At 53.9% G+C, this 23952-nt stretch overlaps 2 protein-coding genes across 3 annotated transcripts in view; one reads left to right on the top strand and one right to left on the bottom strand.

Moving 5' to 3' along the window:
- The window catches only part of PYGL (glycogen phosphorylase L), a 33076-nt gene extending 23980 nt beyond the window's left edge, over positions 1 to 9096 (top strand). The window contains exons 13-20 of the mRNA XM_019550954.1: positions 578 to 679; positions 1853 to 2000; positions 2917 to 2975; positions 3320 to 3461; positions 4305 to 4512; positions 4893 to 5027; positions 7069 to 7135; positions 8321 to 9096. Of these exons, the coding sequence (XP_019406499.1) occupies positions 578 to 679; positions 1853 to 2000; positions 2917 to 2975; positions 3320 to 3461; positions 4305 to 4512; positions 4893 to 5027; positions 7069 to 7135; positions 8321 to 8536 (1077 nt within the window). The 3' untranslated portion in view covers positions 8537 to 9096. The remainder of the gene's footprint in view (positions 1 to 577; positions 680 to 1852; positions 2001 to 2916; positions 2976 to 3319; positions 3462 to 4304; positions 4513 to 4892; positions 5028 to 7068; positions 7136 to 8320) is intronic.
- A 228-nt stretch (positions 9097 to 9324) lies between these two features.
- Positions 9325 to 23952, bottom strand: part of ABHD12B (abhydrolase domain containing 12B) — a 27859-nt gene continuing 13231 nt past the window's right edge. Inside the window, exons 2-13 of one of the 2 annotated variants that reach the window (XM_019550955.1) lie at positions 21628 to 21755; positions 19575 to 19677; positions 18570 to 18689; positions 16771 to 16801; positions 16431 to 16476; positions 16195 to 16324; positions 15577 to 15617; positions 14859 to 14938; positions 13748 to 13830; positions 12407 to 12485; positions 10830 to 10954; positions 9325 to 9442 (exon numbers count right to left, since the gene is read on the bottom strand). In XM_019550955.1, the coding sequence (XP_019406500.1) occupies positions 9418 to 9442; positions 10830 to 10954; positions 12407 to 12485; positions 13748 to 13830; positions 14859 to 14938; positions 15577 to 15617; positions 16195 to 16324; positions 16431 to 16476; positions 16771 to 16801; positions 18570 to 18689; positions 19575 to 19677; positions 21628 to 21755 (991 nt within the window). In that variant the 3' untranslated portion in view covers positions 9325 to 9417. Of the gene's footprint in view, positions 9443 to 10494; positions 10616 to 10797; positions 10955 to 12406; positions 12486 to 13747; positions 13831 to 14858; positions 14939 to 15576; positions 15618 to 16194; positions 16325 to 16430; positions 16477 to 16770; positions 16802 to 18569; positions 18690 to 19574; positions 19678 to 21627; positions 21756 to 23952 lie in introns of those variants that run through there. The other variant, XM_019550956.1, reaches the window with a different exon arrangement.

Below are 23952 nucleotides of genomic sequence, written 5' to 3'. Positions count from 1 at the left end.
CTTGAAAACTCTTTCAGCTCTTAGCTGGCAGGGCTTTGTCAGGGAATGGGAAACCCCGTGAGTTTTCCTTGCTGTTGTCTTGCTGGGTAATGCACGTGCATGCATGCATCCACGCAAGCAGCAGACAAGGAGGCCCAAGGCACAAGAAAGAGCTGTGTATCAGCAAGCTTTCCTCAACAGGAATAATGCCAGAGCTGTTCCAAAACAGCTGCTGATGTGAGTGGGGGTCTGGGACTCAGCTTGTTCTCTTCCCACATGAAGGAGCTTTGTGCCAAGCTGCTCTTTTTGTAAATCCCAGACTCTTGGCTACATTTGTGTTGGAGCCAAGGGGACCTACTGAGCCTGGTCTCAGGAAGAAAACCTATTAAGACCTTCATCTTCAGTCGTTGCCCCTTTGCCAGCCTGGGGGTTGGTCTGTGTTGGACTCGGCCACAGGTACTCTGTAAAGAAAATGGCAAGTCCCCACTAAGCTAGAAGACCAGGAGTCACGTAGGCTACTTCAGACTGTCTGCAGCAGGCATAAAGGACCCTTTTGCTAAGTGCAGGGATGATATTTTTATCTTTTTTCCCATAACAGAAAATAGGGGAGGACTACGTGAAGGACCTGAGCCAGCTGACCAAGCTGCACAAGTTCGTGAATGATGACATCTTCATTCGGGAGGTGTCCAAAGTGAAACAGGTGGGACGGCCCATCTCTCAGGGATGCTGTGGGCTCAGCCGGCTGCAGGCATAAGAGCATAAGAACTGCCATTTGACCATAGGCTATAGGCCATAGGTCCACCTTGGCCAGTCTCCTGTGTTGCACAGGGGCAGAGCAGATGCTGACAGGGAGAGCAAACTGAGTCTGGCCAGGGTTTTTCCCCCTGTTCCTCTCCCTTGCAGCCTCCAGTATTGCAGATCTAGGAAGCTCTGATTCAGAGGTTGTGTCCCTCATTTCTATGCTCAATAGCTACCGAGACCCTTTTCCTTCAAGAATGGGTCCGATCCCTTTTTAAATCTAACTAAGCTGTTGGCTTCCACACATAGTGGTAGCGACTTCTATATTTTAATGACACCATATGAAAGAGAATGTCGTTTTGTTCGTTTTGGACTGACTACCTGCTCATTTCATTTTGTGACCCCTAGTTCTTGTATTGAGAGAATAAGTAATAATTTCCTACCTACTTATCTTCACCATTTAATATTTTGTAAACTCTTATCACGTACCTCTCCTCCAGCATCTCTTATTCTAAACCACACAGGCCTGGCCTCTTTAGTCCCTTCTCACATGGAAGCCCCTCCATACCACTGTCATCCCTGTTGCCCATCCATGACCCTTTCTAGCTTTTCTATATCCTTTTTCAGGAGTGGGAACCAGAACCAGGGACCATATTCAAGGTGTGGATGCACCGTGGATTTATAAAGGGGCATCATTCATTAGGAGGGTGGTGAAGCACTGAAACAGGCTACCCAGAAAGGTGGTACAATCTCCATCCTTGGAGTTTTTTAAGATCTGACTAGACAAAGCCTTGGTTGGGATGATCTAGTTGGGAATGGTCCTGCTTTGAGCAGAGGTTCGGGCTAGATGCGATGTCCTGAGATCCCTTCCCACCCTCATTGTCTATGATTCTTTTTTCCCAAAAAAATTGCGTGTGTGTCTCTCCACCTGCAGCACTCTGCAGAGTGGCCCTTGCGGTTCACATGGCAGCTCAGGGCACACTAGAAAGCCCATTACATGGTTCACGATCATAATACTTGGGGCTTCAGGGACAGGCAGGGAGCTGTACTGCTGCTGTTGGGGCCTAGCACCCACCCGCCCCTGCCTTAGGTGAGTCCCCCTGGTCCACAGCACTAATGCCTCTCACTCCTCCAGGAGAACAAAGTGAAGTTTGCCCAGTTCCTGGAGGAGGAGTACAAGGTCAAGATCAACCCATCCTCCATGTTCGATGTGCATGTGAAGAGGATCCACGAGTACAAGCGGCAGCTGATGAACTGCTTGCACATCATTACCATGTACAACCGTGAGTCGTGCACCACATGGCTTTGGCAAACACCAGGCTGGCCAGAGGCTGTGCTAAAGGCCCTGGCACTAGCACGCTGGCTAACTTGGAGCAGAAGTCGCCAACGTATGACCAGGGCAGATCACCTGCGGCCCCTGCCTCCAGCCAGGCTGCCATAGCAGCAGCCAGGGATTTAAGTCTCAAGAAGTTAGCATTTCCCCCCCCCCTTCCCCTCCATGCTCAAAGGCACTTCTCCCTGGCCTGCCACTTGGGGGGTGATGCCGGGGGGCTCTTGCTCATTCCTGCTGGGCCACACTGGGGTGTGCTCAGCCCCAGATTGTGGCAGCAGGCAGGCATGCTTCCCCCCCAACCACCTGCTGGTGTTTCTTGTCAGCCCAGGAGCCATCATAGGGAGGGAAAATGTGCCCCTGGCCGCTGCTACCACAGTGCCCGGTGAGCACAGCCCAGCTGGAGTGGGCAGGAGCCTGTCTCACTCCCAGGTCAGCACCTGGCAGCAGCAAGCAGGAGAGAAGGGATAGGGAGGGGACATGGCTCAGAGTGCAGGTGGGGGATGGTTGTCTTCCTTGGGATGTAGGTGGGGTGGCAGGAGCAGCAGCCAAGGGCTTGTCTGCCCCAGTGGGGGGGAAGCAGAGAGAGAAGGCTGGAAGTAGGGAGTGCACCCACCCCTGCAACTGCACCCACCTTTGCCAAATCCTGGATCTGCCCTCCCTGTGGCCCAGGGGGCAGATCTGGCCTGCGGACAGGGGGCTTCAGAGGCAGGGGGCCCCTTCTGCAGGCACTTAACCCATGCACTGTACCTGGGGATAAGTGCCAGTGGTGGGGATCCTAGTGCCTGCCCACCCACCTCTGACCCAGCGTGGAACAAAGCTGGGGAAAATGTTGCCTGTCCCTGACTTAGACTTCCGTCTCTTTTCAGGCATAAGGAGGGACCCAACAAAGCTGTTTATGCCCAGAACGGTCATCATCGGAGGCAAAGTGAGTTCGCGGCAGTTCAGTCATGGGGGATGTCCTTAGGGGCATGGGGGACTGGTGACTCTCATCTCAGCTGCTCTTAAAGAGCTGCTGCGGTGATATCTGAAGGCCTTGGCAGAGCTTGCCTTGCACTGTGCCAGGCTACTGTAAATGACAGTCCCTGCCTTGGATCTTGACATTTAAAAGGCTGGGCATAATGGGCAGATGAAACCAATGTTGACCGGGCTGTTGCAGCAGTAACAGGCTGTTCTCAGCTTTGTGCGAGCAAGGTGGCCATCCTTGGCAGAGGACGTAGCCGCCTGCTCTGCCCCTTCTCAGTAGATTTTGGTCTGTGCCTTGCATTCTAGGCAGCTCCAGGGTATCACATGGCTAAAATGATCATCAGGCTCATCACATCTGTGGCCCATGTAGTGAACAATGACCCCGTGGTGGGGAACAAGCTGAAGGTCATCTTCCTGGAGAACTACCGGGTATCGCTGGCAGAGAAAGGTACTGGGCAGGAGCGAGAAAGAGGGTTCATCCCTGTGCTGCTTCCCTGGGCTGCCTGTGCCTTGTGTCTTGTAGGGTGGTGGCATTGTTGCTAAGGTAAAGCTGATAAACAAGAGGCCAGAATTTCCTAATTGTGTGCAGAGGTCAGACCCTGCATGCTCTCTGCATTGACAGCCTGCGAGGAGCCAGTGAGATCCCTCTTTTTAGCATGAGAGCTGGCCTGGGTCTGTCTGTTCCTCTTCCTGGAGCGCGCTGCTTTTATCTGGGGTTCCTAGTTGTCAACAGTCTGGGAAATCCAGAGAGAAAACTGGATCTCCCTTCCCCCCTTCCCCCCACATTATTTCTAAGAATTGCATCTCTGCAGAGCTAGCCAGAGTGGTGGGGTGACCAGCCAGGCCGCCTGCAGAAACTGCTTTGTGTGAAGTCAGGCACACCTGGGAATTGTAGGGAAGAGGACCATTATCTTAGATCTTCCCAACAGTGTAATCTTGGAAGAGAGACTTGGCTTGAGCAAAAAGCCCAAGGCCCCCAGTGCTGCCTTGTGCCTGGCCTGCCCCCAGTGCCCTGAATTGGCAGGGTTACAAGTTTCCCCTATGCAATATCATTGCGTCAGCTCTCCTGCAAACTACATGGGACATAAGCGGAGTTGGTTAGGGGAGTCTGCAAATCCCTGTGAATGGAAACCACCCCAGGCAGGGCTGGGCAGCTTGCAGTTTGGGTGCTACAAAATGATGTTCCCCAGCTCAGCCAGGTAGGATGGGTCCCCCGCCGGGCTCCAACTTGTGGTGGAGTTCAGAACTGAGCTGGCAGCCCTGTAACCTTTTCGGTTCGTTTCTTCATCAGTGATTCCAGCCACCGACTTGTCCGAGCAGATTTCCACTGCAGGGACAGAAGCGTCAGGCACAGGAAACATGAAGTTCATGCTCAACGGTGCGCTCACCATTGGCACCATGGATGGGGCGAATGTGGAGATGGCGGAGGAGGCCGGGGAGGAAAACCTGTTCATCTTCGGCATGAGGGTGGAGGATGTGGCAGAGTTGGACAAGAAGGGGTGAGGCAACCAGCCAGCACTGCATGAGAGGGAGAAAGAGGAAGCCAGAGACCCCTGGGCTGGCCCTAGATGAGAATTGCTGTCTACACAGGAGAAGCCTTGAGTTGTACTGCTGGCCAGTTAGACGGGCATCTCTGCCTCTTCCAGGTGCACCACAGCCTTGGCATGGCTCCCTCTGATAGCGATGCTGTATTGCAGCCGGGGCCTGAGCTAACCCTGGCTCTGAGGACAGCCTTTGGGAAGGGGATGACATCTGGGTGTGCTGTGGGTGGAAAGACCTCACATCTGTGTTCACCCCAGCAGTGAGGTGCCCTTAGCTTTAGGTTTCATCAGTGCATGTTGGGCTTCTCTCAATGACCAGGCATCTCTCTGCATTGCAGGTACAATGCTCGGGATTATTACGACAAGCTTCCTGAATTGAAGCAGGTCATCGACCAGATCAAGGGGGGCTTTTTCTCCCCGAAGCAGCCAGACCTGTTCAAGGATGTTGTCAATATGCTGTTCCACCATGACCGGTGAGGAGACATCAGCGTGGACTCCATCCTCTCTGGGCTCCCTTCCACCATAGCCCCTTTAGCTGTCACTGTCAAAGATAAGCACGAACTTTCCTGACTGGAGTGGAGACATTTAACCAATAAGCCCAATGATAACTGGTTACAGCTTACCAGTTATCGTTTAGCGCGGGGTCAGGGATGGTCTGGCAGGGAAGGTGGGGAAGGGAAGCTGTGCGGTGCCCCAGCAGGAAGCGGGAGGCAGCAAGGCAGGGAGGAGGTGAGGGAGCTAGTACCTATAGCTAGGCCCTGCAGACCCTGGTGCAAATGCTTTCAGTACCACCTGCCATGAGCCAGACCCGCAGCAGCTGCAGAGCCTGGCAGGGGCAAGGTGGAGGTAAAGCAGGCATGGGGCAGCTCCCCCAGGCTTGCAGCTTAGCCCCAAGGGCATCCCACCTGGGCCCAGAGAGGGCCCACTCAGCTCACTGTGAGATGCAGCCCGCTGCAATGCAGGGCTGCAAGTGCCCCACTGCTGCCAGGTCAGGGAGGGGCACCCTGCCGGGCGGGCCAGATCAGGGGTTGCCATACTGATCAGTCGTTTAACCATTGTAATTGCAACAGGTTAAATTGATATTTTTTTTTAATTGGCATTTGCATATCTTGGATTGAAGCAGCCTGTACTGATGTTTGTTTGTGCTGGGAGTGCCCAACTTTAGATGCATGTGGGCGATTGCCTTTGTCAGGGGGTAGCTGTAAATGTGTAAGGGCCACTGGGAAGTCTCCAGGCAGCCTGGAGCAGAGCCTGCCCTGCCTCTGAGTGAAAAGAAGTCAGGATGTCACTTGCCTGCTCGCTTCCCTGCTTCTAGAAATGAGACGGGGCTGCTGTCTTCTGAAACATTTGGACTCGTAGGATGGTGGCCTTGTGGCTACGGTGAAGCTGATAAACAAGAGGCCAGAATTCCCTAATTATGTGTAGAGGTAAAAATGCCTGCATGCCCTCTGCATTGGCAGTGTGCTCTAGGAGCCATCAGGACCCACCCAGGATTCACATCCATTTTCCTTTCAGTGAGAGTTGGCCTGGGTCTGTCTGTTCCCTCCTTGTAATCTTTACAGACAAGCTAGTACTAAAAGCTCTGCTTTTTTCTCTGTCTTTTAGTTATTTTGGATGTAGCCAAGACCTCTTCCTGGAGTGCACTGCTTCTGGCTTGGGTTCCTAGTTGTCAACAGCCTGGGAAATCCAGAGAGAAAACTGGATCTCCCTCTTTTTTTCCCCAATATTTCTAAGAATTGCATCTCTGCAGAGCCAACCAGAGTGGTGGGGTGAACCAACCAGGCCGGCTGCAGAAACTGCTGCGTGTGAAGGCAGGCACACCTGGGAATTAATTGTAGGGGAGAGGCCCATTAGCTTAGATCTTCCCAACAGTGCAATCTTGGAAGAGGGACTTGGCTTGAGCCAGAAGCCCAAGGCCCCCAGTCCTGCCTTGTGCCTGGCCTGCCCCCAGTGCCCTGAACTGGCAGGGTTACAAGTTCCCCCTATGTAACATCATTGCAAAACTCTCCTGCAAAGTACATGGGACATAAGCGGAGTTGGTCTGGGGAGTCTGCAAATTCCGGTGAATGGAAGCCACCCCAGGCAGGGCTAGGCAGTGTGCGGTTTGGGTGCTATAAAATGATGCTGTGAAGCCGGCTGAGGCACAGGCTGGTCTTGTCTGAGTGGTGGGTTGAGGTTGTGGTGGCTACAGGAGTACATGGATACGAAATGCTGTTCCCAGGACACTGCAGTCACCTTCGGTGTATGTTTTGGAGGGTCCATCGCCTTCCCTTGACCAGCAGAAATGGGAGAGGATGGTTCTGCTCATTCTTCGTAAAGGGGAGTTGAAGGTCTCTAACAGGTGTTTGGGGAAAACCTTTGTGTCAGAGACTGCATGGTGGAAATCCTTCTGACAGCTGTGAAGGGGTTAGTACAAGCCAGCATTTCACAGCTGTTCTCTGCACATGTTGCTGCAGGATTTAAATTGCCTGGAGGAGCAAGAGAACTGACTTTTTTTAACCTTCCCTGGAACAGGTTTAAAGTCTTTGCAGACTACGAGGCGTATGTCAAATGCCAGGACAAAGTCAGCGAGCTGTATATGGTAAGGGACAAAAAAGAGAGCACCTGGGGGGCAGCTGGGGCACAGCTGCAGCTGATGTGCTTAGAAACTTTTGGGCACATTTAAATCAACATGACAAATGCTATGGAGGGTATGACAGGGGAGGGAATCACTCCAGGTACACCCTGTTCAGGGATTTTGCTCTAGAGCAGCCATTCCTGCCACTGCTGGACTCAGGATACTGAGTTAGATGGACCACTGGTCTGACTCTGCTTGGTACTTCCCTGAACTACCAGTCATGCAAGGTGTGGGGAGAGGCTGGTGTCTGCGTGGCTTCTAGTGAGGCTCAGGGTGAAAATGCAGATGTACTAAGGTGTTTTCAGGGGCTGGCACAGAACTGCAGTTGGCTACTGGGTATTTAAATCATAGAAAATGAGGGCTGGAGGGGACTTTAGGAAGCCATCCAGTCCAGCTCCAACCCTAGGCCTGCTTCAAGCAGGACCAGCCCCAGTTATATCATCCCAGCCCAGGCTGTATCTAGCTGGGTCTTAAAAACCTCCAGGGATGGAGATGCTACAACCTCTGGGTCGCCTTTTCCAGTGCATCACCACCCTCCTGGTGACAGAGTTTTTCCTTGCATCTAACCTCAACCTCCCTTACTGCAGCTGGAGCCCATTGCTCCTTGTTCTGTCATCTGCCCCCACTGACAACACTCCAGCTCCATTCTCTTTGGTGCCTCTCTTCAGGGAGCTGAGGGCTGTTAAATGTGTATGAACAACCTCTCCTAGCCATGGTTGGAAGAGAGATTGTTCACGGCATGGATTTGTGTTGGCTGCAGTTGGATTAGAGGATTCAGTGTCTCGGCTGCACAACTCTTCTTCACAACTAGACTCCATTTTCCCCCCTCCAGCTGGTGTTAAGTCAAGGAAAGAGCTGGGGCTGTTGCCGCTGACATGCCTGCCTTGCAAACTGCTCACAGGAGCAGTTCTTCCCTGCCTGTTGCTCAGAGTAGGTCCCAACTCGTGACCCCTCTGCAAAACAACCTCAAATATGAAAATGAACTTGCAGGCTGCACGAGAATCTACTGCCTTAAATTCACAGCAGGGCCTTCCTCACAACTCTTAGCCTCCCTGTTTTTTTCCCCCCCAAAGGGGTTCATTAGTTTGGGGTGTAGCCCTCAGTCAGACTTTGCCAGCCCTAATCTCTGCACATGTGTTCCCCCTCCAGAACTCCAAGGAGTGGACCAAAATGGTCATCAGGAACATCGCATCCTCGGGGAAGTTCTCCAGTGACAGGACCATCAAGGAATACGCCAGGGACATCTGGAACGTGGAGCCTTCTGATCTGAAGATCCCGCCACCCAACGTACCAAGGGATGTGGGTGAAGACAAGACCTCCAATGACACGACAGCCCGCTCCACAGCTGAAAAGCGGAAGCTGTAGGCAAGAACTGTGCTGCCAGCTGCCTCTAGCAGGAATGCATTGTAAACACTGTAAGACGTTCCTGTAGCTATTTAGCAAATGGCTTACTGTTGGCTTTTCCCAGGAGGAGAATTGGTGTAGAGTGTTATGCAGAGACCCAAAAGCTGCCGCTTGCAGTAGGTGCTGGAATAAAAGTGCCAATCAAAATATCCAAGGGACTCAGGGTAGCTCTGCTATTTAACTGGGCTGTAGCCAAAACCTGGTGTTAACAACCAAGGGTACTTCATGCTGTAGTGTGTGGTCCTGTACTTTTCCTTCAGCTGGCTGGGAAACAGCACTTCCTTGTCAGAGCCAGGGAGCAGCTTAGGGCTGCTGCTGGAGTAGTGTGTGTCCCATTCACCATCACTCCTTACTTAGTCTCCTGGCCAGCCTTAAGACTGGAAGCAAATAAACAGGCAGGTGTAACATTTGGCACGGTGAAGAACTCTAGCCTCTATCTGAGCACAACAAGGTGCTACATGAAGCCTAACATGACAATAGATAGGAGGCTCTAAAAAAGTTTGCTTGGGTGGCCTGTCCTGCAAAAGCCATGCAACTGTCCTTGTGAGAACCTTCTTCTTCCCTGCCCTTCACTAATCGCCTCTATCTTGGCAGCAGTACAACAAGCTTGAGATGCACCGCTATAAAGCAATAAAGTGTAGAATGTGCAAAATGTCAAAAGAGCGCTTCTTTAGGGGCTCAGCTGTGCTGCTGCAATTGCACTGCAGGTATCCAGGGGTGGGTGTGGGAAAGCAAACTGCCTGCATTCAGCTTAACACTTCAGTGGTTTATTAAATATAAATCCTCAGTGTAAACTTGCTCAAACACGCTCCTGCTGCACATGTATGTAGTGCCAGGTGCTGCTATGTAATGTTCTTCAGGAAGTCTCTGCAACAGAACAATGACAGAATAAGCCAAGCAGAGTTACTGGACTAGGCTGTGGGTTTGTGCTATACCTGCTTTGTGCTCTGGGAAGGTAAAGTAACTTGACCGAGGTCGTCTTCTCTATTTCTAACGAGCTGTAGACTATACCAGCTCTGTATAAGCTGCAGTAGCTCCGTAGATATTAGTTTCCACAGTGAGAGGGGCAGCCTGGACTCAGAGTAGTGACTTAGGACATACAAGAGCTCTGGCTGGCATCACACAGGAGTGTGTTCAGAGAAGTCAGGCTGGAAGGGACCTTCAGAGGTCCTCCAATCCAACCCCCTGCCTGAGGCAGGGTCATCCATATCCAAACCATCCCATACCATCCATTATCTAAACTTTAAATAAGAAAGCCCTTAACCCTGGCACAATACAGACCTAACACCCAAACTCATCACACTTAAAACAGGGAACCACAAGCAGCCAATCTGCTTCGATAAAAGGTTGTTAATATACACTCGAGATCTCAAGTAGAGGCTTAGCCCCCCCCCCCGTACCAATCTGACCATGATGGAAAATTCCTTCCTGACCCCAAATGCAGCATTGGTCTGACCTTGAATGGAGGGGCAAGACCCTCTAGCCAGGAATCTCTGGCTTTAAGTCCCAGCAGGAGCACGGGCACAGCCTAGTCATAATCCCCAGCCTTGGCTCCAGCCAGCACCCAATGCCTCCGAGGGAGGCTTAAACCCCCTTTCCTACCTCCCCCTCAATGCATGTAGTTAAGAGGCAGGGTAGGGTAACCCAAGACCAGGAGTCCCCCCATTAGTAGAATAAGCATCACTATGCCTAGACCATCCCTGACCAGTGGCTGTCAACCCCCACTGTCTCACTGTTTTAGCAGTGAAGAAGTTTTCCCTGTTATCCAACTTAAACCTACTTTGCTACAATTTCAGGCCATTGGTCTACTTCACGGGTGGGCAAAATGCAGCCCAGGGGCTGGATGCAGCCCACCAGGCCATTCTATCCGGCCCACGGGACCTTCAAAAATTTAGAAAATTAACATTTATCTGCCCCTGGCTGCCTATCATGCAGCCCTCGATGGCTCGCCAAAACTCAGTAAGTGGCCCTCTGCCCAAAATAATTGCTGGCCCCGGTCTACTTCCTACTCTCAGCAGCCAAATGAGGGAAGACAGAAGAACCCATTGGGCAGCATCATCAGGGCTTTCCGCAGAAGGAGACAAAGCCCTCGAACAATAAAAAGTCAGCTGAGACTTTAGAGCAGATTCCTGAAGCAACTCCACTGATGGGAGGCTTGCACTTTGGGGCTCAGCCAGACAGCAGGTGCCCCCACCTGCAGTGCCATGGCCCAAGCCCTAGCCTACCTGGAGCATCGGCACCTGGCCTTACTTACTTCACAACAGTGGGAAGGTCTGGATGGAAAGAAATGTAGTCATGCGCCAAGCCCAGCTTATCAGGAAAGGCCACAAACCTGACCTTGTTCTTGTCCTGGTAGGCACTGATGGCGATCTCAAAGAGCTGTGGAGAGAGAGGGGCCGCCTGCAGTTCACCCACCGAGTGCTACAGTAAATGAGGCTTTTGCATTTGAAGTGCTTCATTCATCCCCAGGCCCTTGCACTGATGGCCAAAGGTCGCTACAGATTCCCCCGGGACCTCCGGACAAGCTAGGATGCCTGTTTTACAGGCAGGGAACTGAAGTAGAGAGCCCATGTCACCTGCACAGCATCTTCCAGCAACAGTGCTGCATGTACAACACAGGAGACCCAGCACAGTCAGCTGCTTCCAGCAAGAGGAAAGGGTCTTGCCAGCTGGAATCTCTCCCCGCCTGCTAAAAAGGTGGGAGTGAAGCCGACCCGAGGTGCTACTGCTGGGCCTGCCTGTATTTGGTCTCCAGTTGGGCGATTGCAACACCCAGAGGAACAATTATCACAGGAAATCCTGCGAGTGAGTTGCCGCTGACAGCCAGGGATGGTGGAAACTCAGCACCCGTACTCTCTGAACGCAGTCACTACGTTAGGCTCAGCAGTCCCTACATTTGATTTTCGGCAAGTTTCCAAAGAGCTGTGCCCAGCCATGCACCACAGTCCATTAAGAACAGGAGCCGTTTTCTGCGGCACAGATATCACGAGTCGCATCAGCGATGCAACGGGGCTTAGGAGCTTTCACGAGCATTGTCCTTAGGGCCCGACCACTGGAAGACGGTCTCTCAGCATTGAGTGGGGGCAAGCCAAGCACCCAGGTAGACACTGACCTCCAGGCCAGTTTGGAATCAAGCCTGCATAACCAAGTTCTTGGGGTCCAGGTTGTGGCCATGTTGGTCGAGAGGAAAAAGCATTCAGGACTTGTGGTAGAGGTGATATCTTTTATTAGACCAACTAGACTTGCAAAAATCTAGTTGGTCTAATAGAAGATATCACCTCTACCACGAGTCCCAAATGCTTTTACCAAGTTCTTAACACTTGGCCTGTCCAGCCCAGCCAGAGATACCACTGGTGCCAACCAGAACTTGTGTGCCAAGTACTGCATTGAGCGTGTCTGCACATCTAAGGAATGCCAGGCTGGCTCGCCGGCATAGGCACAGCTCTGCCCAGGCTGGAGCCACCAGGGCAATGGGACGGTCGTGAGCCAAGTAGGGAGGAGACGGACAGCGGTTCCATGTACTAGGAAAGGGTGCAGGGACGTTGCTAGCAGCTGGGGAGCCAGTTCCCAGGATGCTATAGGTAGGCAACACATTCAGGCTCTGAAGGGAGGTACTAATGTGTAGCATTAGGAAAGTTCAAATGCAGCCTTTCTAATAAGCCACTATAGAGAATTTCAACATGCATATTCAGTACAGCAGCTAGCTGGCCAGAGGACCCACTCTCCCCTGCAGTTTTAGTCTACAACTGATAAAGCCTGAGTGCACTTGTCACTGTTTCCCCTGCAAACCAACAGTGTAGAGGGGCTCAAGGGGAAAAGATGGAGACTTACCTTTCGACCCAGGTGGGAGGGAATGATTGGATCATCCTCCGCATGCAAGATCAAGATGGGACTGGTCAGCACTTTCACACTGAGGGGACAAAAACAGTCCTGTGACCCACAGAGAGCATCGGTTCCAGCTTTTCTCACTCCAGCTCAACATCAGCGTTTGATCTGGAAGAGGCAGGAGGCTTCCTTCCCACCCCCAACTGCTGTGCCATGCCCCCACCAGAGCACAGCTGACCGGGCAGGTGAGTCCAGGACCATGCTGCATTAGGACCCAGAGCCTGGTCTCCCAAGCAGACGCTGCCAAGAGCTGAGCTATTGTGTAGCAAGGGACAGCGCCAGCCAGCTGTCCAGTAAGGCCAGTTCAGGTACTGTGCACCTGGCCTTCACCCACCTGTGGGCAGCGAGTTAAGCCAGGGCATGTCATCTCTGGAGGCAAGAGCTCAGCTGCTCCAAGTCAGTTTTCCATTTCCCGTGCGGGCGATCACAGGCACACAAGCCATCACTACAGGCCAGCTGCTCTGCAGCAAGCCCCTGTTCATTTAGCACCATTTGCCCCTTTACCTGTGCCCACAGACTGGGGCACATTCAGGGATTGTTTCTGCAAATCTGCCTTCCAAAGAGGACTGGCCGTCAGCTAAAGCTCAGCAGTGCCCAGCTGTGGCTGACAAAGCATCAGGTGTCAGACAAGTGGCGTGACACCCAAGGCAACATAAGAAGTGCCACATTGATTTAGTTCGTCTAACCTAATATCCTCTCTTCAACGGTGGCAGAAGTGGATGCTCTACAAGGATGGCATCGAACTGGAGCTACCCCCTATTCAAATTCCCTCCCTGCCATCCGCAGTTATCAGACAAGAGGAAATATCTCCAACCATTTTAAGTTGCACTGGAGATATTTCCATTCAAGTGATCACTGTTTGCATGCGCCTTTAGATTTCAAAGCTGAAGTGCCAAAAAGCAGCTTTCCGAAGCTACAGTTTCGGGCCGCACGCTCCAGGCGCCCAGATCCGAGCCGCAATGACCTAGGAGCTCACTGCTTTCCAACTACCGCAATGCAACCGGTGTCCTTGCCGGATGGCCGGACCATGAACCTGCATTAACCACTCAAATCTGCATCGGGGCTTTAGTCGTGTGCAAAAGGGCCCGGGCCTCTGGTCGTTAGGAGTTAGCTGGTATTTATAGCACATGGAAAAGCCTGCATCTGACAGCACAGAAAATCGCTGCTCCATGTAGACCCCTCCCCTTGTAACGCAGGGCAGGGAACAGGACTCAGATGGCAGCAAGCAGCAGCCCCGGCAAGGGGAAGCCTTTGCATTTCAAACCATCGACCCAGAGCGTTACTCACTTCTCATCACTCTGGAAAAACAGGTCAGCCAGTGCCAGGGTGTCCAAGATGAGATAATCAAAGCCGGGAAACTTGTGGTAGATCTGTTAAAAGACCAAGGAATAAGCTGCAGCTCTGCTGCGGCCCCTACGAGTGCCCCTGGGAGCAGAGTCACATCAGTCAAGCAAAGCTGGAAGGGGCCAGTAGCCGCACGGCCAGGTGGAGAGAGCCGGCCGTCTCCCACCTCGTGCCTGCATCTCCCACTTCCCCGGCTGGGATTTCAGGCACTCTTCAGAGCTGCCTGGCAGCTTCCTATCCCCACGTCTGGGGGGCAAGGCTGCCTGAGACCCCAGGCCCTTCCAGCCTTGGAGAGGAGCCTATATTTGCCTTGCTGAACACCTTTTGTAACATTACAGCATCGTGTGTGCACGCGCACAATAAGGCAGCCAGGGGAGTATTATTAAATAGCCATTTAATAAGAGGCTTATTAAATAGCCGGAGGTTTTGGGAGACACAAGGAAGAGCTGGACCTTTATGCAAGGCTCCTCTCCCCAACAGGTAGCAATGAATGCAGTTCTCTTGCATCCTTAGCTCAGGTCAGGACATCAAGCATAGGAGCCAGCCCGGGTGCAGCAAATCCGGGGCAAGTACAGCCTCGCCACGAGAGGCCAGTCATGGGCACTCTTGCCATTTTCCAGGTGGTCTAATAACAGGTATCATTTTGGACCCAAAAGTTCTAGTTTTTTTGTATGTCTCCTAGTTCTGCAAGCAGTAGGACCATGGCATGAGCTCCCCAGGGAAGCCAAGGGATCTCCCTCCCTGTGGTTTGCAAGCAGAGGCTGGATGGGCACCTGCCTGAGACAGCTTGGGAACAGCACAGCCTGCATGCAGGAATAAGAGGACCCTTGACTCCAAGAAGGGACAACCTTCGCAGCAAGATGTAGTGCCTTCCTTATCATATGTTTTACTGAGTGCCAGTCCTACCTCTGAGAAGGCCAAGACCTAACACCACTTCCTTTCCAACACCCCCTGAGAGAGCAAGGGCAGATTAGCCAAGCGATGAGAGCGCCTTGCTAGCACACACACCGACACTCATTCAAGCACAATTGCACGAGCCTGGCTGGCATCTTACTTTTGTAACAGGGATATTAGCAGCTGCATCCCGGATGTTGGTGTAGGGCGATTCCAGAATAACTCCATCCACCTGGGTTCCTTCAAGACAAAGGAATCAAAGAAGAAGCCGCAGCAAAACATGTCATGGAGTCGTCCAGGCCTTTTCTTAGCAGGTTTGCTGGCTCCCTTGTCAACCTCCCCCACAAATCTCCCTCCAGTCCTCCCTCCTCATTCCCCACAAATATCACTGCGTAGCAAGTCATGCTCACAAGAAGTGAGTTACACACTCCTGTGCGCTGCCTTCACCTTCGCCAGATGAGGAAGATTGGAAGCCTCCTCTGGTCTGTATTTGGAGCCTATGGCTCACGCTGAAGACCAGAAGACCAGAGCCAAAGACAATGAAGTATCCATTGGTTTTGGCTGACCCCAATCAAGCCGGACGTGCCAGTTGGCCGGATGCTTGGGTGTACAAGTCACTCATGTCTTGGTCTGCCCCCGCAGCGAAGGAAGAGAGGCCCCGCCACTCTAAGCCACCCATGCCAGCACAGCACTTCCCACCCATCCCCAGCAGACGGACAGCCCGTCAGAGCCCACCCCAGCCAGCATAACTTTATTTAAAGCAGTCCTCAGACCCCACTAGCTTCGGCAAGGCCAAACCACCAGTGACCCGGACTCAAGGAGGGGCTGTAATGAGCTGCATCAAGCAGCCAGCCCATGACACCACTCATGAAAGTTACCTCGGTCTTCAAGCAGCTTCCTCGCCACATTGGTCGCTATTCTGCAGGAATGGAAATATCCGTGACACCATTGGTAACAGCAAGGCATGGGGAGGAGAGAAGAGACCAGACACCCAATGTGCTAATTAGCTGACCACGTGGGGCAGACCCCCAGGCTTCTCCAAGCCCCCAGGGCACGGCCTCCATGGGGCGTTCTTGTCCCAAGACCAACGACCTCACGTGTGGTCATTCGGAAGTAGCAAGTCCTTGACCTTGCCCAGCTTTGCAAGCTTGCCGAGCTGCTGTCATGATGACTACTGGATGACCAGTCCCCTTTGTTATTTACAACCAGGCGGTCAACTTTGGGGAGGGAGGGATGGTCCCAGGAAGTCTCTGAAGTACTCTGCTTCCAACACTGTCCTGGTAGCCAGTTCCCCTTGGTTTACCCTACTTCCTTTCCTGAAGAAGAGGGGGTTCAGCAGAGGCCTATCAGGTCATACCTCACCTACATGGATTTGTTATGGGCAACAAAGCTGCACACACAAGAAGGGCACTAAAGCACAACCCAGCAAGCTCTTGGGTAACGATGCATCCAAGGATGTGGAGGGCATTCCTGACATGGCCGAACAGCACACTCACCCAGTCCCCAAGGAGTGTCCCCAGAGAAAGACTCTGCTCTTCCCACTCCGGGCCTTTACCCAGTCGTAGAGGTACAAGATGTCTGTGGTGAAGCCCCCCTCGCTCGGGAAGCCGCTCGAGTCTCCATACCCTGCGGTGCAGCAGACAGGAGGGTGACTAGGACATATCAATACTCCTCCCCCCAGCCCCCTGAACACACGTGCCCAGGCAAGAAACAGCTGTAGGTTCAAGTTTACCTCTGTAGTCAAGGGACAAGACGTGGAAGCCAATGGCACTCATGACCTGTCGGGGAAGATAATGTTACCCGTGACACCACAGGGGCCAGTGCATTCAGTACACTGGTTTCGAACCTCTGCCAAGTGCACCCCCACACCAGAGTCCGACAGACCGATCCTTTCTCCCCCACCACCCAGCCTGGCGGATGGGCCTGCTTGAAGATAGATTTGGCCCTACCCATCTCCAGGCCACATCGTACAGAGGAGCTGTGTTCAGGATTCTCCAGGGCAGATCCCAGCTGAGCAAGCCCGCCCCACAACACCCCCCCCCGGGCCATCCACTCGCAGCAGCACGACCTACCTTTATCAGGTTAACTCTGTGATCCGCAGCCCTGTGGTGGGGGGAGAAGAGACATGCTTTAGGAAGGGTTCCTGCTTTGCAGATTCCACCCGTGTTGCTGCCAGAGGCAAGACAGAGCTACCCGGGCCACTGGTCTGACCCCATACGCCACGTATGTTCTTACGACTATTGGTCCGACCCCGCATGTTCTCATGACCGAGCACACGCAGACCACAGGCGGGGAGCAGGGCCGAGACATGAAGATCCCTCAAAGGAAAGCAAGAAGCTGGAATTGTACGACAACAAAACAAGCGGGGTGGCTCAGACTAGTCTGTGCAGCGTGGAGCCTTTCCTAGGGGACCCTTTTATATCAGGGCAGCTTGCCATTTTCATAGGGAAGTCTGCCTGGTGTAGGCCAGTTGCTTACATGTCCTACTGCATCAGCACAAGGGTCGTTCAGGGGTTTGTACCTCCAAAAAGGGATGCATTTGCCCCTGGGCCCCAAGTGCTGCTTAAGTAAAGACCCCCTGCTGCTCCAAGCACTTGTACCACAGCTTGCCATGCTTGGAGGTGAAACAGCAACCTCTGGGCTAAGTATGTAGCAGCCAGGTTAACAGAGGAGTAGCCTGGCCCACACAGCCTGAAGGGAAGGCTAGAGTTGTGCCCAGGGGCAGGCTAAGCCTTTGTGTCTACAGGGAGCATTACTACCAAGCTGGAGGGGAGGAATCCAGCAGCTTCAGGGAACATGCCTGGCAGCCCAGCCTCTGCCAGGCACACTGATCATCACAACCTTGCGAGCCAGCGACGGCACCCAGCGTTTCACATAACACGGCGCTCGCAGGCCCACGGGCAGAGCCTGCAACAGCCAAAACGCCAAGAAATGGACAACTCCAGCTGTTCAGTGGGTCTTGAACACGTCTCCCTTGTAGCAGGGAGGGGGATCTGATGAGCACGGGGTCGCCTACCGAGACAGCCAAGCAGGGGCAAAGCTTAAAAGAAACGTGGCTCAGAGGTTTCAGCCCCTCTCCCGAAAGGCCAGAAGAGCGCAGGGCAGATCCCACAGGGTGCATCACTGCACAAGCAGGCGGGCTTGGGCAGTGCTTCGGCCCCGGACTCGTGCATCTGTGGGAAAAGGTGCACGCACCTCCCCCCCGGTGCCAGGATGCTCTCAGGGCACAAGTTATAAAAGGAAGGCAGCTCCAAGCAGATGGGCTGGGCTTCGTCTGGGCACCAGGCAATGCCGAGATGGCCCCAGCAGCGTTGCCAAGACCGAGCTCCTGGGGAGACGGCGGGGAGCGCACAGAGTGCAGCGAAGGCGCGTGCAGGGGAAGCGGGGCGGGGAGGGGCGTGCAGCAGAGCCAGCCGGGCTGCGTGCCGGCGGGGGGGTCGGAGGACCCCGGGGACGGAGCCTCAGCATCGCGGGGATGGAGCGGTCGCCATGGAAACCGAGCGGCGCAGTTCAAGGCTATGTTCGTGCTCGCAGCAGCGAAGGCGAACGGCTCCTACACGGGGCAGCACCTGGGACATCCATCACTGCATGCGTGGGGGTGGGGACATGGATAAGTGGGGCCAGGAAGGAGCCGGCGCGGTAAGCCAGGTTTCCAGACGCTTTGCAATGAGCCTGCAGTGCTGGCATGAGATAAGGGCTCCAAGATTTAAAGAGAGAAATCAAGCAGCGCCTCTGCCAAGGAGCATCGAACCAGGGCCCCCGGTCTCCGGCCAGCTCTGCTAAAGGCCACAGTCCCAGGCAATGTGCCCAGCTCAGAGGAGAGGACAGCCAGGCTCTCCCAGCACAACAAGCAACACAAAATTGCAGTCACCTGGTGCCCCCATTGCCATGGAGATAGAGTATCACCGGATTATCATCTCCGAGAGCTTCTTCGTACCAGCTGTGGTCTTTCCCTTGGGCTTCGACCCCCCGGCTGGCTGGGACGCTGTGCCTAAAAGACCAAGAACATGTCATTAGCAGCCAGCTCGCGTGCATCTGCATTTCCCATTGCCAATCCAAGGGGACGTGCGACTGCTTCCCGCCTCTTTGGGAAGATGGGTGACCGTTAGCAATCTCCAATCGCAGCCTCTAGTCACACAAGACCCCTGCCACTCCTCCATCCCCAGAGCGCTCATCTCGCTCCAAACCGCTCCCTGTCCGACTGCTGTATTTGCACTGGACTCAGATGCAACATGGTGTTTCTCCGTTTTAAACCACAGGCACAAATTGTTCTCAGAAAAACCACCAGGGAGGCAGCGTCAGCTGCACCATGAACAGCGACAGGAGCCAACGAAGGCTTTCACTCCGCCCGGCGCTGCTCGGCGGGATATACAAGTTAACGGGGACCTTCCAGCCCAGCAAGGCACCACCCGAGCTGTCTGCAAGCCTCCATTACTAGGTGCCCTACGCACAGGTATTCAGGGCCAGTTCTTGCTATTGTTCACATATGGGTTGGTCTCCCCGACGTGCCCGAGCAGTGCTGTTAATCGCCGCAGGTGGAGATGTGTGCACAGGCTGATGTGGCGATAGCTCACCCAAGCCCCACACCTCCGGGCGCAGCTAGCAATAGGGGCGAGTGTCTCTTGTTCACTGCCACCAAGCACGGTCTGCAGACAAACGCTTAGGACCTTTCACGTTAGCCAAAAGCTCGCTCTGCTCAGCACAACGCAGCACGCCGAGATGGATTTTCCCCGGCGCACAGCTCGAAAGGGCCCGTTACAGGTTTAGCTTGAGACTGAAAGCACGGGAGCCAGGGTTGATCCCGGGACGTCGCGCTCTATTCCTCGCGGTCCGGGAACGTCCGAACGAAGCTCGTCGTTAAAGCCGCTGTACTCACCAGACGCCGATAGTGACCTCAGGTTCGGTTGTGAGGTAGAAGTTTACGGTGTGGTTCAGCAATAATTCAGGCCTCGAGAGGTCCACGAAGAAGGGGATTTTAACTGAGCAAGACAAAAGGGATGAAGTGTTAGGGCACAACTCTCGCAGCCCCTGGCCCCCATCGTAGTCCAGCTTCTGGGAGAGCTCTGCTGATCGTGTATATCCCCAGCACTCACAAAACAGGTCACGTTGAAGGCTAAGTAACAGGGAGACTGGTGGAAGAGAACACTTCAGAAACCCCCCACGGGTGAGTTCGCTGGTTCTTTCTGCTCATACTGAAGTCAACGGGAAATTTTAACGTGGTTGGGGACTGTCCAGCATTTGGGAGACCCCTTGCTGATCGAGCACGTATTCTTTCCATACAGGACTCTGACGCATGCGTAGCTGTACTGCTAGCTGCCCTCCCTCTTCAAGAGGAAGGGATAATAAAGGGCAGTAAGTAGGGGCAGAATTCAGTTTCCCTTTGCAATTTGAGGTGCGCACCCCTGGTGTAAAAGATGGCAACCCGACCCACACCAGATCAGACATCCGTCATGTCACGGCCTTATATACACAGCCCTTCTTCCAACTTATGGCACAAATTAGTCTGTAAACATAAAATCCCCTGGAAAACTGAGTGTTGGGGTACTTATTAAAATGTTCAGAAGTTAGGGAATACTTGCTACTTAAAAGGTTGAGAAACACTGATCTAGACCAGGTCTTTCCACATATTTTAACCAGACCTGAATCCACTCCATCTTGCCAGGGTCATCCGTCTTGCCTGCCCAAGTGCAGGGGGGCTGGACCCGATGATCTGTAAGGTCTCTTCCAGCCCCTAACAACTATGAAACTGTGAAGCCACAGCAGGTTCGTCTGGGTTGCAGGAAGACCCCTTCCTTCACAAGGGACTGTGATCGCACAGGCATCATCCATGCAGTGCTCAGCGTGGGGAGGACCAAGAGCAGATCTGGTGCAAAGTGGCAACCCTTACACTAGTGGGATGGCATCTCCCTGCAGGCCTGACTCAGGCCCCTGAAGCAGTGAGGGGAACAGCATCAAGGGGGCAGGTTGTCCATTTTCTTCAGGCTCTGGGCAGTCACAGTTCTCAGTTCAGTGCAGCCGGGGCTCTGCACCCTGCTATCTGAAGGCACATTAGATCCAACAGAGCGAAGGCAGCGGAGACGAGAGCTGGCAGCCTTGTGCCACGACAAGGCCTTCCCTTTGCCCTGCCAATGCCCCGTCCCTGCAGCAGGGAGGCCTTGCTTGGAAAGCTTGCCATGGCTTGCTCCAAAATGCCTGAAGAGACCCAGGCAGAGGTTGGTGGAGTCCAGCACAGGTTTTAATGGTAGGAGCAGCACTGGGAGGTCAGCCTCTACATCCTCCTGCCATTCCAGCAAGCATGCACCAAGAGCCTCCAGCCATCCACCTGCCCTGCAGCCAGCAGGATGCCAGCAGCTAGCCCGGGCAGTGCTAGGCTGGGGCCACCTCCCAGTTACCTGGGGTATCCCTGCATGACCCTGCACAGTGGAGACGTACCCGAGCTAGTGGCCTGGGCAGCACCTGCCCTCTGCAAAGCCTCAGGGCATTGCTCACCCCTCCAAACCAGCAGCTCCGCAGAACCCCCATGACTCTACACCTTCCCTTCCCCACCCCCAGGCTACAGGCCGTGCATTTAGGAGATTTGATTCCTGGGCAGATAGATGACAACACATTTCTCCCACAGTGGCCATTTTTACTCTGGGAGAAAAAATATCTGGATGCTCATGGTTTCTCCTGGGAGAACAGCAGTTCTCCCAGGAGAAACTGGATGCCTGTATGAGGCCTGAGAAGACACCTCTTGGAGTTGCCAGGAACGTCTCCTGGAGTTTCTTGGAATGCTCCAAGGTCATCTGCAACCTTGGGTCTTTCATCTACAGCTTCAATACAAGTCAGAGGCTGCTCAAACTGCCCCCTTTTCAAGTCCTTGCTCTTTGACAGGACACACGCGGAGATGCAGAGTCTTGCCTGCAGAAGGGGCTGGGAGGAATACTTACACATGTTGAGAAAGACAAACTTGGTCAGCAGCATAGGGAAGAGGCGGATCAGGAAGGGCACAGAAGCATAAATAACGAAGAGATGCAGGAGTGCGGTCTTGAGGCAAGGTAGCCAGGCTGACCAGCCCCTGCAAAACAGAAAACCCACCAGGGGCCGTTATTTCCATAGCTACACACTTAGGAGGGAGCTTGTCCAGTATGGCAGTGAATACCAATGGGGTAAGCCTAGAAAGTAAGAGATTTTGCCTAGCTGGAGGTGCTGGGCTGCTGCCAGGTCACGCCTGCTCAGCTGTTGGGAGAACAGGCACGGAGAAGGGACAGCTTGCTCACAGGTGCCGACCTGCAGCAGTCCTTGGCTATGTAGATCACAGAGGTCCCCAGACTCCACCGGCCCCTAGGCAACTCTGAGCTTGTTACAGACACTGGGCAACACTCCCCAGCAACCTCCAGTTTAGATCCTCCATGGCCACAAGCAATGCTGCTGGCAAGCTATGGGCTAAAGACCACTGCCTCGATGAACTGGTCCGGGGGCTGGGGCACGTGACTTGTGAAGAGAGGCTGAGGGAACGGGGCTTATTTAGTCTGGAGAAGAGAAGATCGAGGTGGGATTTGATAGCAGCCTTCAACTCCCTGCAGGGCAGTTGCAAAGAGGATGGAGATGGGCTGTTCTCAGATGACAGAAGGAGCAATGGGCTCAAGTTGCAGCAAGGGAAGTTGACATAGGATATGGAAAAACCTCACTACAAAGGTAGCAAAATACTGGAACATGTTACCCAAAGAGGCTGTGCAATCTCCATCCTTGGAGGTTTACAAGACCCAGCTAAGCAAAGTCTTGTCAGAGCACACCGCCCAAGAGCTTCGGGCACCCTCCACAGCGCCAACCAGCTGCGGGTGCCACTGAAGAGCACAGCTCTTCCGCAGGGACTCTGCATGCAGCAAAGCTTGCACCGGGCAGGTCTCAGGCCATTTTCTGAAGAGTCAGATTTGCTGCGCCTAGCTCCTGGGATTTTAACAGACACCTGCAGGCTCCAATTGTTTGGTCTCAGGCAATTCAGCAAGCACCACTCAAAAGCTACCCGGGAAGCATCCCGATGCCCAAATGCAGGCGAATCAACCTAGAGCCACAGAAGCCACTTGCCATGGTTATAATCCCAGGTTGCTAAAGAAAGTTTCCACCATCACTGGGAAAATGAGGCTGCTCTCATTAATGAAGCAAATGATGCAAGTGTTGGCTCAGGCTGGAGGAGGTCCCAAGCAGACTTAGTCACACGGGAAGGCCGGGAAGTGGACGAACAGGCTGCTCCAGCTACAAGCATGTCCTGACACTGCCTTCAGACTGCAGAACGAGGACAGAGGCACGGCAGTCGGGTGCCCAGCTAGCCCCGCGCCAGCACGAGCACTGTGCCAGCCACGCTCCCTCCTAGTCGGTACAGGCGGGCAGTACCACGGCAGCAAGTGAAGGCTTTTAGCTTGAAACCAAGCCTGCTTTTTAATATTCCTAGTGCTAGACAGAAAAGGAATAGAGGGTTAGGGACAGTGATGGAAAGGAAGAGAAGCCAGGGTCCAACAGGGGCTAGATCCCCCGCTGTTACAAGCCAGGGCAGCCGGACTAGAATCGGTTACAGCAGCTGGGATCTGCCAGCTCTTTGGCCCCGGCAAAAAACCCCCAAAGATCCACCGTGATCTAGAAATACAGCACACTTCTCAGCAGCTGGGGACCAAGAAGGGAGAGGGAGGCAGGCAGCCCAAAAGGGACAGAGGCAGACGATGTAGCCAGGAAGATGCTGAAAGCAGGGGAGAGTGGGCAAGGGAAGCCGGAAGAGACATTTTAGGGGAGAACTGGAGACAGGAGGAGCGATCCGAGAAGTTCACCACTTCTGACGGAGCTGGAGCGGCCACACCAGCAGCTCCCAGCCACCACCCCTGGGCAGCAGTGCCGAGGAACCAGCAGCCCTTCCTTGGCACAGGAGGGCCAGGGCACCCGCCCTTCACCTTGTGCAGCCCACTGGATTTTGGTTGAAGCCAAGGGCTGGCACAGGGGAGGGCCTGGCACCCGCAGGCAGGGGTGACACGGGGAAGAAAGGCAATCAAAGCGGCTTGGGGGGAGCCGCGCGCCACCCGCTCTTTGCGCTGAGCAAGTGGCCCTTTCTCGCAAGCAACAGGTCCGGGAGCCTGCAAGCTTTAAAGTCCCAGATTAGGAGGTGCGATCCCAGAGACGCGGGGGGGGCTTCCAACACCTCCCGCCCCGAGCACCCCCAGACACGGTCCCTGCCTGGAGGCCGCCCGGGCGGCGCCCCCGGACAACACGCCAGCGAGGCAGCCGGC

This window comes from Crocodylus porosus, unplaced genomic scaffold, assembly GCF_001723895.1.
Source record: "Crocodylus porosus isolate Cpor-Errol unplaced genomic scaffold, CroPor_comp1, whole genome shotgun sequence".
In the NCBI taxonomy this organism is placed as follows: Eukaryota; Metazoa; Chordata; order Crocodylia; family Crocodylidae; genus Crocodylus; species Crocodylus porosus.
The sequence above is the reverse complement of the archived record's forward strand: the minus strand, read 5'-3'. Positions and strand labels throughout refer to the sequence as shown.